The sequence below is a fragment of the Bos grunniens genome, chromosome 5, assembly GCF_055505025.1.
Source record: "Bos grunniens cultivar Pamir isolate PY7600 chromosome 5, Bosgru_T2T1.0, whole genome shotgun sequence".
NCBI classification, from domain to species: domain Eukaryota; kingdom Metazoa; phylum Chordata; class Mammalia; order Artiodactyla; family Bovidae; genus Bos; species Bos grunniens.
The window spans coordinates 73,060,151-73,075,585 of record NC_141169.1 but is presented as its reverse complement, the minus strand read 5'-3'; the positions used below and the strand labels follow the sequence as shown (position 1 = coordinate 73,075,585).

The window sequence follows — 15,435 nt, the reverse complement described above, 5'->3', positions numbered from 1 at the left end:
TTGGGCAGCAGGGAGGGGGGCCGGAGGCTGGTGCCTTCTAAGTTGGGACTTGAAGGAAGAGCAAGATTTGGACAGAGGCAGACAGCACAGGTTGCATGCTGCTGCTGAGAGAAGGAGCCATTTGTAACAAATACATCTGCTTCTCACCACACGTTCTTCCCCCCTCTAGATTCCTTAGTTTTCTTTCTGGGATTTTCTTTCTGAATACAAACCCATTCGAATGCTTCCTCTACCTCTAATTGAACACTCTACTTAATTGATTATGTATTAAGTCGGGGACTTGGGGTGACGTTCAGGCCTGGGCTCATGTTGAGATTAATTTATTCCTGTAGTCCTACTGTTCTGTGATGCATCCGAGTGCCTCGCCTGTGTGTGAAAAATAAAGCCGGGAGTTGGAGCCGCCTAATTAGACGGCTTAACCCAACGTCTCCACCAAGCTCTCTTGCTTTGATGGTAACCAAAATAGATGAATAAGTTAATCAAAGGTCTGATTAAATAGCACGACTCTGCGGCATGGGCCGGTGACGGCCAAGCTTCAGTTCAGGCAAATTCTCAGGGGAGTGAGGAAACCAAGCTGAGTTCCAAAGGCCCAGGCTTACACGAAGAAGAGTTTTATAAAACCCACGGGAGGGAATTATTCAGAGTCCTCAGGCGTCAGATCTTAAGGTGATGGCTGGCCTGGAAGCTGACTTCAAAGGAAGACTATGGTTTGGGAAAGGAACACAAACATTTCGCCTGACGGATTCCAGCTATAGCTTTGCATCTTGCTTGGTGAGGATTTGCGACTAATCAGTCTCCTTCCTGTGCCATCCATCTGTCCGTCCATCCATCCATCTGTCTTCCCATGCATCCTTCCGTCTCCCCAGCCATCCTGCAGATGTGTGTTGTGTCTGTGATGTGTGAGGCTTGGTGCTTTGATCTTGCCATCATTTGTTTAAATTAATGGCCATTCTATTCTGTTAGGTTTGTCCCTCTGGATTCTTTCTCATCTTTCTTCACTCTTCCCCTTGAGCTGATGCCTAAGGGCTGCATCCCCAAGCTTACTTTCTCACTGGATTTTGTTTGGGTTTGCCCAGTGGGCTACCCTGGCAGGAGTCCTAGGGGCAGGAGGAGAGGGGGAGCTGAGATCTCTCTCCCTGATCCATCCTGAGGGATTGTTGCAGCAAGGTCATGTCTGTCTTCTGAAGGTCACTGCTCCTGCTAAGGGGCTTATTCATCTGACTCCCCTCTTTGGACACTAGCAGCAGCTGGCATTGGCCCTTCATGCGTTGAGTGGTAACGGCCCCCAACTCTTCCCCTCACCAAGTCTGCCCAGTGCCTTGTTTCTGCCCTTAAATTCTGCATTCATCCACACCCTGACCGATAATGATACACTGGAAGTGACTCCCTTTTGTAAACGGCAGAGACTCCCCTCGCAGATTTGGCCAAGTTGACGTGGTGATTAATTGACAGTGTCAGAATATGAACTCAGGTGTATCTGACTCCAGGACCCAAGGTTCAGTTCTGTACTAGATCCCAGAGATGCCCCCAGACTTCAATATTAAGTATTGAAGAGGCGTATGCGCGCGCGTGTGTGTTAGTTGCTCAGTTCAGTTCAGTCGCTCAGTCGTGTCCAATTCTTCGCTGACTCCATGGACTGCAGCACACCAAGCCTCCCTGTCCATAACCAACTCCTAGAGTTTACTCAAACTCATCTCCATTGAGTCGGTGATGCCATCCAACCATCTCATCCTCTGTCATCCCCTTCTTCTCCTGCCTTCAGTCTTTCCCAGTATCAGGGTCTTTTCAAATGAGTCAGTTCTTTGTATCAGGTGGCCAAAGTATTGGAGTTTCAGCTTCAGCATCAGTCCTTCCAATGAACACTCAGAACTGATCTCCTTTTAGGATGGACTTATTGGATCTCCTTGCAGTCCAAGGGACTCTCAAGAGTGTTCTCCAACACCACGGTTCAAAAGCATCATTTCTTCATTAGTTGCTCAGTCATGTCCAAGTCTTTACAACCCCATGGACTCCTCTGTCCATAGAATTTTCCAGGTAAGAATACTGGAGTGGGTTGCTGTTGCCTTCTCCAGGGGATCTTCCTCACCCAGAGATCAAACCCAAGCATAGCTATGTACATACTGGAAATGGGGAGAGAGAATCGGGATGAAGGGTGGGACCACATTTGCTGAGGATCTTTTGTGTACCAAGCAGTTGAGTCCTTTAAACTCCTTCAGTTTTTACATTAGCCATCTATTTGCTATGCTGGATGCCATGATCTTAGTTTTCTGAATGTTGAGCTTTAAGCTTTAATTTAAGCTTTTTCACTGTCCTCTTTCACGTTCATCAAGAGGTTCTTTAGTTCTTCCTCGCTTTCTGCCATAAGGGTGGTGTCATCTGCATATCTGAGGTTATTGATATTTCTCCCAGAAATCTTGATTCCAGGTTGTGCTTCATCCAGCCCAGCATTTCTCATGATGTACTCTGCATATAAGTTATGTAAGTTAAATAGCATGGTGACTATATACAGCCTTGACGTACTCCTTTTCCTATTTGGAACCAGTCTGTTGTTACATGTCCAGGCAGATAGATGGGTAAACACTGGAAACAGTGACTGACTTTATTTTCTGGGCTTCAAAATCACTGCAGATGGTGATTGCAGCCATGAAATTAAAAGACGCTTACTCCTTGGAAGGAAAGTTATGACCAACCTAGACAGCATATTGAAAAGCAGAGACATTACTTTGTCAACAAAGGTCCATCTAGTCAAGGCTATGGTTTTCCCAGTGGTCATGTATGGATGTGAGAGTTGGATTATAAAGAAAGCTGAGTGCTGAAGAATTGATGCTTTTGAACTGTGGTGTTGGAGAAGACTCTTGAGAGTCCTTTGTACTGCAAGGAGATCCAACCAGTCCATCCTAAAAGTGATCAGTCCTGGGTATTCATTAGTAGGACTGATGTTGAAGCTGAAACTCCAATACTTTGGCCACCTGATGCGAAGAGCTGACTCATTTGAAAAGACCCTGATGCTGGGAAAGATTGAAGGCAGGAGGAGAAGGGGACGACAGAGGATGAGATGATTGGATGGCATCACCGACTCAATGGACATGGGTTTAGGTGAACTCCGGGAGTTGGTGATGGACAGGGAGGCCTGGCATACTGCCGTTCATGGGATTGCAAAGAGTGGAACACAGCTGAGCAACTGAACTGAACTGTGATGTAGCAGCAGCTCCATTTTTACTGATAAAGAAACCAAGGCTTAGGGAGATCAACCCTTCCTGTGGGGCTAGAGTCCAGATTTGAACATTTGTTTCTTTTTTCCCTCCTCCATGCTACCCAGGAACAAGGTGACAGGTTGTAGGCAGTCAATGGTTCTTTCTCTTGAAATTGACACATGGTGAAGAGTTCAGTTTATGTTTTCTTTTTTTCTGCTCAAAATTGTACTCACTTAATGCAAAGAGCCATTGCAAAACTGAGAATAAGGAATAGCTAAAATTGTATTTTCAAACAAATTGGAGATGAAAACAGCATGGAGTAGGTGTGAGAAATGGAATGGGTCATATGGGTTATCAGAGAAGGTCCTTTCTGATAGCTTTCTTAAACTGACTTCGTGCACTCCGGTTTCCCATCACTGGATCCTTATATGTTTAAAATGAAGACTGTCACACTTAGTTTTTTCTTTACAACATTAGTAGTTGATAATTTTTAAAGTTGGCAAGTATAGATTAAATGTGTGTATGTAACCTGAATATATATATATATACACACATATATATGTATGAATGTATGTATATCTGTATCTGGGGCTTCTCTGGTGGCTCAGATAGTAAAGAATCTGCCTACAATGCAGGAGACCCTGGTTCAGTCCCTGGATTGGGAAGATCCCCTGGAGAAGAGAATGGCTACCCATTCCAATATTCTTGCCTGGTGAATTCTGTGGACAGAGGAGCCTGGCAGGCTACGATCCATGGGGTCTCAAAGAGTCAGACACGACTGAGCAATTTTTCATATCTATGTCTATCTATAGAGAGAGACTGTACTCCTATCATCCCCCAAATGATTGATGTCAGTGGTTTGATGCTGTGCTTCCATTTCTTTTTTCTCTGCATTAATCTGAGTGGATATGTTTTCGTATTGTTTGATTATATCTAGTAGTTAATAAGCAAAAGCAATTTTTAAGCTTCCTTTTTTTTTTTTTTTTTTTACTTTTAACATGTCAGTTTCTTTTCATTTCATCTTAGTCTATATTGCTTGTAACAACTGCATAGTGTGCTATCAATGTTTTTTGTCTGCATCAGTTTTTAGTTGTGACATGCAGGGTTTTTTGTTTTTTGTTTTTCTTTAGCCGCAGCATGAGGTCTCTTTGTTGAGAAGGAAATGAAATGGCAACCCACTCCAGTAATCTTGCCTGGAAAATCTCATGGACAGAGGGACCTTGTGGGCTACAGTCCATGGGGTCACAAAGACTTGGACATGATTTAGCAATTAAACAACAAATATCGGCTCTTACCTATGGCATGTGGGATCTTAGGGTATATGGGTTCTAGTTCCCTGACCAAGGATCGAACCTGGGGTCCCCTGCATTGGGAGTGTGGAGTCTTAATCACTGTACCACCGGGAAAGTCCCGTATCAAATGTTTTAAATACTTTGTTTATATTAACTGTTTAATTTTTCGGCATTTGGATTGTTGCTATTTATTTACTTTTATGACGTGATGAACTTCAGGAATAAAACTTTGATCTCGTTCTTAAGCGTGACTTTAAAAAAAAAAAAGTGTGTCCTCGAATGGAATTATAAGGACCAAAAGGGAGAATGTTTTTTGGAATTTTTATGATGTGACCACATTTTCCATTAAAGGGTTCCATTCCAAATGTTCATTTCTTGAAAACAAGTGTACTTTGGCTTCCATGGAGATTCCCGTGGCAGCTGAGACAATACCCTGTCCATAGGGTCTTCATAAATGACCTGTGCTTCTGGAAGCTTTCATCACACTGGTGTTCGGTATTATTGTTAGCCTTCATTATCATTAGTATTAGTCGTAGTACTAGTAGTATCATTAGTAGTATCATCAAATGGTACTAAGGTGTGTGACTCGCTGATGTTCCCACCACCTGAGGGACATTGGTTGTTCCTTTGTTTGCTCTTGTATGTTCTCAGTTGCTCGGTCGTGTCTGACTCTTTGGGACCCCATGGACTGTAGCTTGCCAGGCTCCTCTGTGTATGGAATTTTCCAGGCAAGAAAAGTGTACGCCTTAATGATACTATTAAGTAGTCATTTTTAATGACACAGAAATGGAATAAGACTTTAAGAATCCAGGAACAATTAGACATCGGTTGCAAAAATATATACAGTATGATTCAATTTTTGAAACTTTTATTTATTTTGTGAATATTATTTTCTCCAATGAGCCTATATAATTTCTATAATAACAGAAATCTTATTTTAAAATATCTGAGTGTAGTATTTGCATAGGGTAGTTATTTCAAAAACATTACTCTCCTTCTCCCTTGATTCAGATACATTTTTCTTCCAAAAGAACTTCACAAGCCAAACTGTAAATTACATGAATAAATCTTTAAGAAAACATTCATTCATTTACTCAACAATTTTTATTGGAACCTTTTTATGTACCAGGCACTATTTATAATGCTTGTACAAAAAAATTAAATGTAGTGATTTTTTTTTTTTTTTTTTGCTTTCTCCTACTCTTTCTCTTCACTTCCCTGTCTAGTCTGAAGTTTCCTGGATCCCCAACAAACACTACTCTGGGATTTATGGTCTGATGAAGCTCGTCCTCACCAAGACTCTTCCTGCCAACCTGGAAAGGGTCATCGTCCTTGACACAGACATCACCTTTGCAACAGACATTGCCGAGCTCTGGGCTGTGTTCCACAAGTTCAAAGGTAATTGTAGCTCTTTTTTTTTTTTTTTCCCTGATATCTGAAGGTGTCAAATGACATAACAAGAATAGCAATTGTATTTTTTTTTTTAATGTGAGGGCAACTCTTAATGAGGTCATGCTAATGAAATAGACAAGGAATTATAAATAGAGGTGAGCATCAGTTCTACTCTCACTTGGTACTTGTTAGAGGAAAACAGGGATTGGCTTGTATGTCTTTAATAATTGAAAAAGTAAGATCTGTGTTCATAGGAAGAACCCAATTGAGGGTTGTTGAATTGCTTTGTAAGAGACAGATATCAAATGTGTGTATTTTGTGTGCCCATAATTGAGTGTTGGCTTCTTTGTGTGGAGACGCACATTTATCGGTTTTCCCTTTTTATCAAATGATACTTTGATTGCTGAGAAAGCCTGTGAGATGGTGGTGATGGGTATTCATTATAGAGTGTTTGAAAATGTTCTTATGACTTTTTCTTTCATTAAAAAGTTGATGGTTTATCATTTTAAAGAAGTATGTAAGTTTGGCTTTCTAAGAGGTTCTTGCTAGTCAGTTTCTTCGTAGTTTTTATTGTTAACTCTTGTCACTGCCCCAAGGTATGTGTGAGTATCAGGTGGGAAATTGTGAGGACAATCAGTGTTTATAACTGGTGTGGATTCATGAGAGAAGTGGCAGGCACAAACCCTACTATTATTTTAATACCCCTCTACCAGGTGTCATCCTTTAAATTATGATATTAGTTTTATATTCTCAATATTAGACAAATACATTGAGAGATAAACCTAGCGGTGTTTTTTTTTTTTTTTTCCTGACTTTTGCACTCTGGCGTCTGTGTTTAAAATCCCTCCTGCCTCTTCTCTATAGCTCCTTATCCTCTGAAGGTGAAATATTGCTTAATGATTTTAAATCACAGCATTCTCAAGAATCACAGGCTATTCCAGTTGGTTTCTGTTTCCATTCACTGACAGAAGAGTAAATTCCTCACCCACTCCAGTCTCTGCCTGCTTCCTTCTGGGAGCCTCCCAGCTTTGGGATAATTGAAAAAAGTCCTCAGCACACCACGGGGGCAAAACACTCTGACCCTTGGCTCTTTTCCTTGTCAGGATCAAAACTTTCCTTATTCATGTCAATAATGACACTAATAGACTGTTGAAACAGAGCATGTCTCAGCTTTCCGATCTCTTCTTCATAGAATGTTTGGATCTGTTGTTTTAGTTCACAAATAAAGGAACAGAAGCTTGGTGGGATGCAAGGTTCCACTTGGAGCTGAGACCGCAGTGCATGTGTGTGTTGTCTTCCCTGAGCATCTCTTTTCAAGTCCCCCATCACATCTATTTGTTTTTGTTTTTTCCTGATTACACTGCACTCATTAGGGACTTTTTTTTCTATAGTTATGTGGCATTTTATTCCTATTTCAGTGCTGACCTTCAGTATTCAGTGATGTATTTATTCAGCAGGCATTGTTGCATCCCCGCCAGGGATCACCGGCTATAAGAAGTCATCCACTGGGCCCTGGCTGATGAAAAGTGAAGGGGAGGGAGAGTCACCACCTCCCATGGAGGAAGGGAACTCCACCTCCAGCTGGGACCATGTGACTGTAGAAGTGATGATCATGTCTGTCTTGCAGGATGAGAGTAGTGATTGTGTGTGGTAGACACTCACATTCCCCTTTGGGAGGAAAGGCTCATTCCTCCAGCTGCTGGAAGACTGCCTGCAGGTGGGCTCTGCTCTCAGCCCTCTTTGGGGAATGGTCTCAGGTGAAGAGAGTCACCTTGCCCGGGGCCACATCCCACCCCATGGACTGACTAATGCATGTGATATCTTGCAGGATCCACTGGCGTCTGCCTGGCAGCCCCATTTCTCCCTGTGCCCAGTCCTGCTGGCGTGCCGCCCCTTTCATAGATGTTGTCCTGAGAATTCTCCCTAAGTTAACCCCCAGCGGGCTCACTCCCATTCCCGTGTCTACTTCCCGAGAAACTCAGCCTGCCATATGCATTCAGAGCTGCAAGTCTCTCCTGGATGAGTGTAACCCAGCAAGATCCCAGGGACAGGTGGTCCCTAAAGGTAACCTGTCACTGGGAAATCACATCTATTCTGTCCCAGCAAGGACCTGCCACAGCGCTGGTAGGGTTCTGTCACCAGTCACAAGCACAGTAATAATCTGGTGTTAAGCCCGCCCACCCCCATATCCCCGTGGATGGGAAGGCATCCAAGGCTCTTGCTGCTCCCGGAGATGACCCAAGGACGTGGATTTGGAGGGCTCAGAGACTCAAGGCAGCTCCTGGGGCAGAGCAGAGTATGTGGGCCAAGGTCAGGGCCAGGGAAGTTTGACTGCAAGGAGTTCAGTTAATGGGCTGCATTTTATTTGCTCATCCTCTCGTTGGTTCATTTCGAGCATTAGTCAGGCCCCCACAGTGCAGAGGAATCTATTAGATGCTCTTGTTAGAACAGGGCACCTGCCTTCAAGGAGCTCATAAACAAGGGGTACTGTGTATGTGTTTACCTATCACCAGCAAAGGAGTGTAACAAGTGTCTGAGGTTTTCCCATGCCCGCCCTAACTTTTCTGGGGAAATAAGGAAATGAAAAGTAAGTAAGCTCCTCTCTTTTCCATATGGCGCTCTTTAGTATAGGGGTGTGTGTGTGTGTGTGAGAGAGAGATAGAGAGATTATTTTTTCTAAATGGAATGATTAGAAGCCAGTTCATGGAATAGGAAGGAAGTCCCTTAGGACAGACCCATAAATGTGGAACACTCTGATCCAGGAGGGAAGGTTCCCCTCTCATAAAGGTAATCGCAGTTGATATGTTTCACTGTAAACCTTTTGAGTGACATTGATGCCATTTGGCCTTGCTGGGTTTTCTCTGGTCTGGAACACCTAGTTTATCTGGGCTGCAGTGACTGTAGTGTTCAGTCTCATATAGACTTGACTCCTTAAGGATGCTGTGAAATCCCCCTTGCCTAAACTCATTACATGGAGAACCTAGTAAAGAGCTTTTTAGTAAGGACTTAGACCAGCCTCAGTCTCTGCTGTGGTCGTCGCCTCCGTGGCATTTGCCTGTCTCTGCATCCTGATCAAGTCTACTCCAACTGGCATGGGGGCAGAATCAAAGGCATAAGGAAGTGTGATTTTCCCCAGATTTGAGAAATAAAACCTCCATCTGCAGAATACTGGCCCAGCTTGCGAAGTTCCAGGACACCCTCTTTAAAGTAGCTGTGAGCCCTAGGAAGTCTCCACATGTATTCATCATGGTCCAGTAGAATAAGCCAGAACTAGAGCCCCTCTGGAGACTCTGTGACTACAGGCAGGTTACTTGACTCCTCTGGGCCTCAGTGAGCCAAGAACAATGCCAGCAGGGTCCTTGCAGGAAATGCACAGATAGTTTGCATTATTCTTCCCATGTTCCATTTTCTCTAAGGACTCCTGCCAGCAGGTGTGGGGTAACAGCAGATACCATTAATGGGTGTCTGCTCCATTACCTTGCAACTTTGCCCACAAAGCCATGGGGCAGCTGTAAAGTGTACAATAATGTAAAAAGGCCAAATATGAAGAACTTTGGAAGTATTGTTTTTGAAAAGACATTTAAGAACTTCTGTGGTTTTAATCACTTGCCTTGAAGGGGTTTTTGGACCCTCTTAGAACCTTTGTGTGGGACCTTCCCGCATCCCTTCTTCCCTGTTCCTCCAACCCCACCTTCCACATCTATTTGGTCACTCATTCATTAATTCATTATCTTTTGAGCCCTTGGACCTGTCCTTGGCCCTGGGGATAAAAATAGTAAGTCACACAGACCCAGACCTGCCCCCATGTTGCTAATTCCTATCAGCTGTTTTTTTCTGTGTCGGGAGCCAGACTATCTTGTTTCCCCCTCAAAAGTCTCTAAGTGTCTTGCCTGAGACCCTACAGCCTGCACGAGGCCATGGTGGAGCCTGGATTGAAGCCAGGCCGACCCCAGGCTGACCTCAGAGCCTACTAGGTGTTTAACCACTAGATTCTAGATCCAACTGAACTCACAGTTACATTAAAATGTGGAAAGTACCTTGAAAGGCAGAATTGACGGTGAAGTAGAATCACATTTGAGGGTGCCTTGGCAATGGCACCCCACTCCAGTACTCTTGCCTGGAAAATCCCATGTATGGAGGAGCCTGGTGGGCTGCAATCCATGGGGTCACTAAGAGTCAGACACGACTTCACTTTCACTTTTCACTTTCATGCATTGGAGAAGGAAATGGCAACCCACTCCAGTGTTTTTGCTTGGAGAATCCCAGGGATGGGGGAGCCTGGTGGGCTGCCGTCTCTGGGGTCACACAGAGTCACACACGACTGAATCGACTTAGCAGCAGCAGCCTTGGCCAAGGGGCTTCCCTGATGGTTCAAACAGTAAAGAATCTGCCTGCAATGCAGGAGACCCAGGTTTGATCCCTGGGTCAGGAAGGGCCCCTGGAGAAGGGAATGGCAACCCACTCCAGTAACTCTTGCCTGGAGAATTCCATGGACAGAGGAGCCTGGTGGGCTATAGTCCAAAGGGTCGCAAAGAGTCAGACAGGACTGAAGCGACAAAGCAGCAGCAGCAGTCCAGGCCAGGGAGGCTTGTGAAGGGAAGAAGCAATGGCAACATTAGCCTGATGGCCCCGCTTAGAAGGGATGCAGTATCCAGAGGCCAGAGGTCCAGAGAGAGAGCCGTGCAGACGCTGAAACACACTGCAGTCTGTTCCTCAAACAGACCAGGCGGGCCCTGCCTTGGTCATTTGCTCTGATGTCCCCGTGCTGGGAATGCCAGTCCCCTAGGTCCCTCCCTGTCTTGCTGCCAGAACTCCCTTTAAGGTTTTGCTCCAAGCTCAGCTTCTCTCAAGATTTCCACCAACTGGCCCCTTTAATCCTGCAACCTGGGATACCATCCTATCCCTCTCACACTGTTCTTTCCTATTTTTTACTGCACCCATCATCTTCTAATCTAGTCCATAATTGCTTATTAAGATTGTTCTGCTCCACCCAGGCAGCCACACAGACTCCCAGATACCAAGGACCTGGCTGGCTTTACCTGATTGTTCTGTGTCTTTCCAGCTAATACATACATACCTTGAGGGCAGGGGTCTTTGTCTTCTTCCTGATGCTTTCCCAGCACCTAGAACAATACCTGGCAGGTGCTCCTTAAATAAATGAACAGATAAATCGTGATTCCAGGTTTGCAGAATAGGAAATAAGGCAAGAGAACCACAAAAGGTTTTGTCAAGTGCAGCTTTGGTGTTTATCTAAAGGTAACTGAAAACCAGTTGAGAGTTTTAGGTACAGAAAAGGATGCTAAGATTTTCAGATTTGAAAAGGCTCCTTTGGCTGCAGCGTGGGGTTGTTCTATAAGATGAACCAGGAAACCAGTGCCTTGAAAGAAAGTTTTGGCAGCAGGTGGGAGGTTGTCTACTGCTGTGGTCCAAGCAAGATATGACAGTGGACTTTCAGCAGGATGTTGCCCTTGGGGGCAGCAGGTGATGTCCAAGAGAGACGAAGGCAGGAGTGGAGTGGATGGCCCCAGGTGACGGGTTCCGTGTTGGGCGTGTGCAGATGGAATGAATAGGTCTGGATCTTACAAAAGAGTCTGGGCTGGAGGTATCTTTAGGTGATTCATTTTTGGAATGAAAACAAAGCTATTTTATTAAAGTGTTCCCGTTGGGCTATGATAGTTTCCTTTTCTGATTTCCAGGTATAGAATCCAGGGGTGCCGATGCTGTGGTTCCCAGCCCTGAAGGGAGGGTGGCTGGCTGGATCTGCTGTTGATCCAATGGGAGGTTCATTGGGTGATGGCAGGTGGGGGTCAGCACATCCAAAGGCTGGGGGAGGTGTGATTGGCAGGCTGGGATTAGCAAGGACTGGAAAAAGGGTCATGGAGTGCACCCTGATTGTGTCAGGAGACCCTGACAGTGCAGCTCACACCCAGTGAGCAATGTCAGTTCCTGCGTCTAGTTACCACTGTGTCACCAAGCCAACCACGTCCTGATTGCCCTGTCTGCATGACTCATGGGATGGGACAGGACAGCCACGCCCATGCTCCCCAGGGTCCCCCGATGGGGCAAAGGGACCTCTGTCCACTGTGTGAATTTCCTTCATGCACAGGGATGCAGGCTCTCTGTGAAGTGAGCTAGAGAGACACTATGAGTCCCCTAGGGAAGAGAAGGAAAGAGAAGTTTCTGGAGTCCTGTGAGGTATGTCTTCCACCTCATCCTCGTTCAGCTCAAGGGTCCACTCCCGGAGCTGTGGACATAGACGTCCAGGGCCTTTCCTAAGGCTGCCTCCCACCCATTCCCTCACCGCCGTTCTAACCTTGGCACTACTCACGTCTCTGGACCTGTTTCTTACTGGCAGAGTGGGGATGATGATGTGGTGAGGGTGATGTGAAGTGAGACGTAAAAAGGTCTCAGAACGGCGCCTGATGCAGAGGAAGGACCAGCAGTGTGTCATTGCTGCTGTTTCGAATATGTGAGAGTCATTTTACTGTCGTCACAGTAAGACAGCTGTCTGCCTACCTAAAAGAGTCAGGATGGGAAAATCTTCATCTTAGAGGAGACGGTGTTCGTCCTCTACGAGTAAGAAAATTTCCCCAGATATCCTCGATCAAGATGAGGATGGGGTGGTGGGGGCGGGGGGGGGGGGATACAATTATACAATGGAATATTGCTCAGCCATTAAAAAGAAGGAAATAATGCCATATGCAGCAACATGGTTAGACCTAGAGATGGTCATCCTGAGTGAAATAAGTCAGAGAAGGAGAAAGTAAGTCAGAAAAGGAATGTCAAAAATAAGTTTGACATCCCTTATATGTGAAATCTAAAATGAAATGATACACTTGAACTTAGAAAACAGAAAAGCACTTACAAACTTAGAGAACAAACTTCTGGTTGCCTGCACATACTGCTTGTGTTTAAAACAGATAACCAACAAGGATATACTGTAGAGCACAGGGAACTCTGCTCAATGTTACGTGACAGCCGGGGTCAGAGGGGAGTTTGGGGGAGAATGGGTACGTGAATATGAATGGCTGAGTCCCCTTGCTGTCCACCTGAAACTATCACAACATTGTTAATCAGCTATACTCCAATACAAAATAAAAAGTTGTGTTTTTTTAAAAAGCTAAATGATAAAAAAAATTTTTTTAATGAGGATGGGGGTTTGGGAGGAAGGTCATGTAAGAAGAAGAATCAAGATTTTGTCCTGATGGGAGCTCACCAACTGTGTGTCTCAGTGGGGAGAGCAGAGACCATGGAGTGTGAGGTTCTAGGACCTGAGTGGAGGCCCAGCTCTCCCCTGCAATTTACACTTCAGTTTTAATAGAAATAATATTTCAGAAGCAAAATATGTAACTCACCTAGTCCTTTGCAGAGATCTGTTAAATTATCTCACTTTTTGATGCAGATTTTTTCACATTTTACAGTTTCTGAAACTGAGATGTGACTTAACAAAGCCCCTTGACTGTTGATCTTTTTCTCCTAGAAAATGTTTTGCTATATCAGTGTCCCCTTAGAATCTAGAAAATATGCCGCTGCTATTTTTATCAGTATTGTTTCTCTAGGTTTTCCTTTTATCTTAGAGTGCTGGAGGGAAAATGGAGGGTGGGTTGAGTTCTGGGCTAGACAAGGAAGAACTGAATCGGGAGGCTGATTAGAATCAGTGAGAGAGAAGGATCTTAGGGTCTCAGATCTTAGGGTCCCCTTGAGGACCTTTTATTGTGTGACCATAGGGCCCTGGAACTTGTTCTGTTGCCATCTTTGGTAAATACCCTGAGTCTCACAGTTAGAATGGTTACCACCTCCTGACGGGCCCACAGGATTTTTTTTTAAATTTCAGGGAGAAATAATGATAAGTTTAAGGATTAAGACTATAGGGAGTTCCTCTGCCCAAAGGTATTTTCTTTCTCATTCAGACACTCGATAAATGTTTACTGAACACCTACTTGGTACTGGTTGCACAAGTTATGCAATCTAAGGCCTAATGCAGTAGAAATTCATGTGACTAATTCATCCTTATTTGAAAAATATCAGACACTTCCGGGGAACATTTTGGGGTTACCTGCCATTAGTGTGAATTACTCACTTCAGTTGCTTTTCTAATATTTTTCTGATATCAACTACCTTGAGTGAAGGAAATTTTGATCGTGAATGTAGCCCCTGTGGGTGCCTGGATGCGTGGGCTGTCCTAGGTCATTCTGGGGGAATTAAGAGATGAGAAGGTGGGGCAGGATCAAATAAAGGTACTGAAGACTTAGTGGGGGTAACTGTGAGAGACAGATGCAGACCAAGTAGCAGATGCAGACCAAGTAGCAGGAAGAGGCAAGAAGCAAATACTTACTGAATCAGTTTATGAAGGGACTTCCCTGGCAGTCCAGTGGTTAGGCTTCACCTTCCAATGCAGGGAGTGCCAGTTTGATCCCTAGTCAGGGAGCTCAGGTCCCACATACCTCATAGCCAAATAATCAGAACAAAGAACAGAAGGAATACTGTAACAAATTCAATAAAGACTTTAAAAGTGGTCCACATCAAAAAAAAAAAAAAAAACTTTAAAAAATAAATTTATGGAGTTAGAGACAAAGCCCATCTTGAGAATCACGTGCTCAGGAAAGAAGGTTTTTTGTTCTTTTTGTTCTATAAGTATCTGGGCCAAAGGGGTCTTCCCTGAGGGTTAGCTCTGTTCCAAGTCTATATTAGTGAAATACCAAATCAGATTAACAGGCATATGCTAGTCAAGCAGCTAATGGTCATTTGCAATTGTGTTCTCTGAGCAGTAATTCTGAATTGCAGGGTGGAGGCTTTCAGTATCAGAATTAATTACCTGTGGTGTCTTCGCAAACTGTGCAACTCCAAGGCCCCTCCCATCTCCTACCAGCAGTCTGGACAGCACCAATGCTTTGGCTACCATTGCTTTCATGCATTCAGAGAAGGCGATGGCACCCCACTCCAGTATTCTTGCCTGGAAAATCCCACAGATGGAGGAGCCTGGTAGGCTGCAGTCCATGGGGTCGAGAAGAGTCAGACACGACTGAGCAACTTCACTTTCACTTTTCACTTTCATGCATTGGAGAAGGAAATGGCAACCCACTCCAGTGTTCTTGCCTGGAGAATCCCAGGGACAGGGGAGCCTGGTGGGCTGCCATCTATGGGGTCGAACAGAGTCGGACACGACTGAAGCGCCTTAGCAGCAGCAGCAGCTTTCACACAAGGTTTCTCCACCTCGGTGCTCTTGACATTTGAGGTTGGGTAATTCATCATTATGGGGGGCTGTCCTGTCATCCCTTGCCTCTACTCAATAGATGCCAGTTGCACCCCCTTCCCCAGTTGTGACAAGCAAACATATCTCCAGGCATCTGCAAGTGTCCCCTGAAGGACAGTCTTTCTCTGTTGTGAACCACTTCCTTAGTGGTTCCATTACTGATTTTTGAAAAAGGTATAGGATGTCCAGTGCTGGTGGTGCTGCTTTACGTGGTTGATAATGGCCAGTGCCAAAGAAGAAATGAAATCTGAACTTTCTGCTGCTTGTTTATTGGTTCACATCTTGGAGACCCCCTTACCATGTG

At 44.7% G+C, this 15,435-nt stretch overlaps 1 protein-coding gene across 6 annotated transcripts in view; it reads left to right on the top strand.

Moving 5' to 3' along the window:
• The window catches only part of LARGE1 (LARGE xylosyl- and glucuronyltransferase 1), a 611,943-nt gene that overhangs the window by 353,218 nt on the left and 243,290 nt on the right, over nucleotides 1–15,435 (top strand). For all 6 annotated transcript variants that reach the window (XM_086401204.1, XM_086401203.1, XM_086401201.1 and 3 more), the window contains one exon: nucleotides 5,713–5,884. In XM_086401204.1, the coding sequence (XP_086257330.1) occupies nucleotides 5,713–5,884 (172 nt within the window). The remainder of the gene's footprint in view (nucleotides 1–5,712; nucleotides 5,885–15,435) is intronic.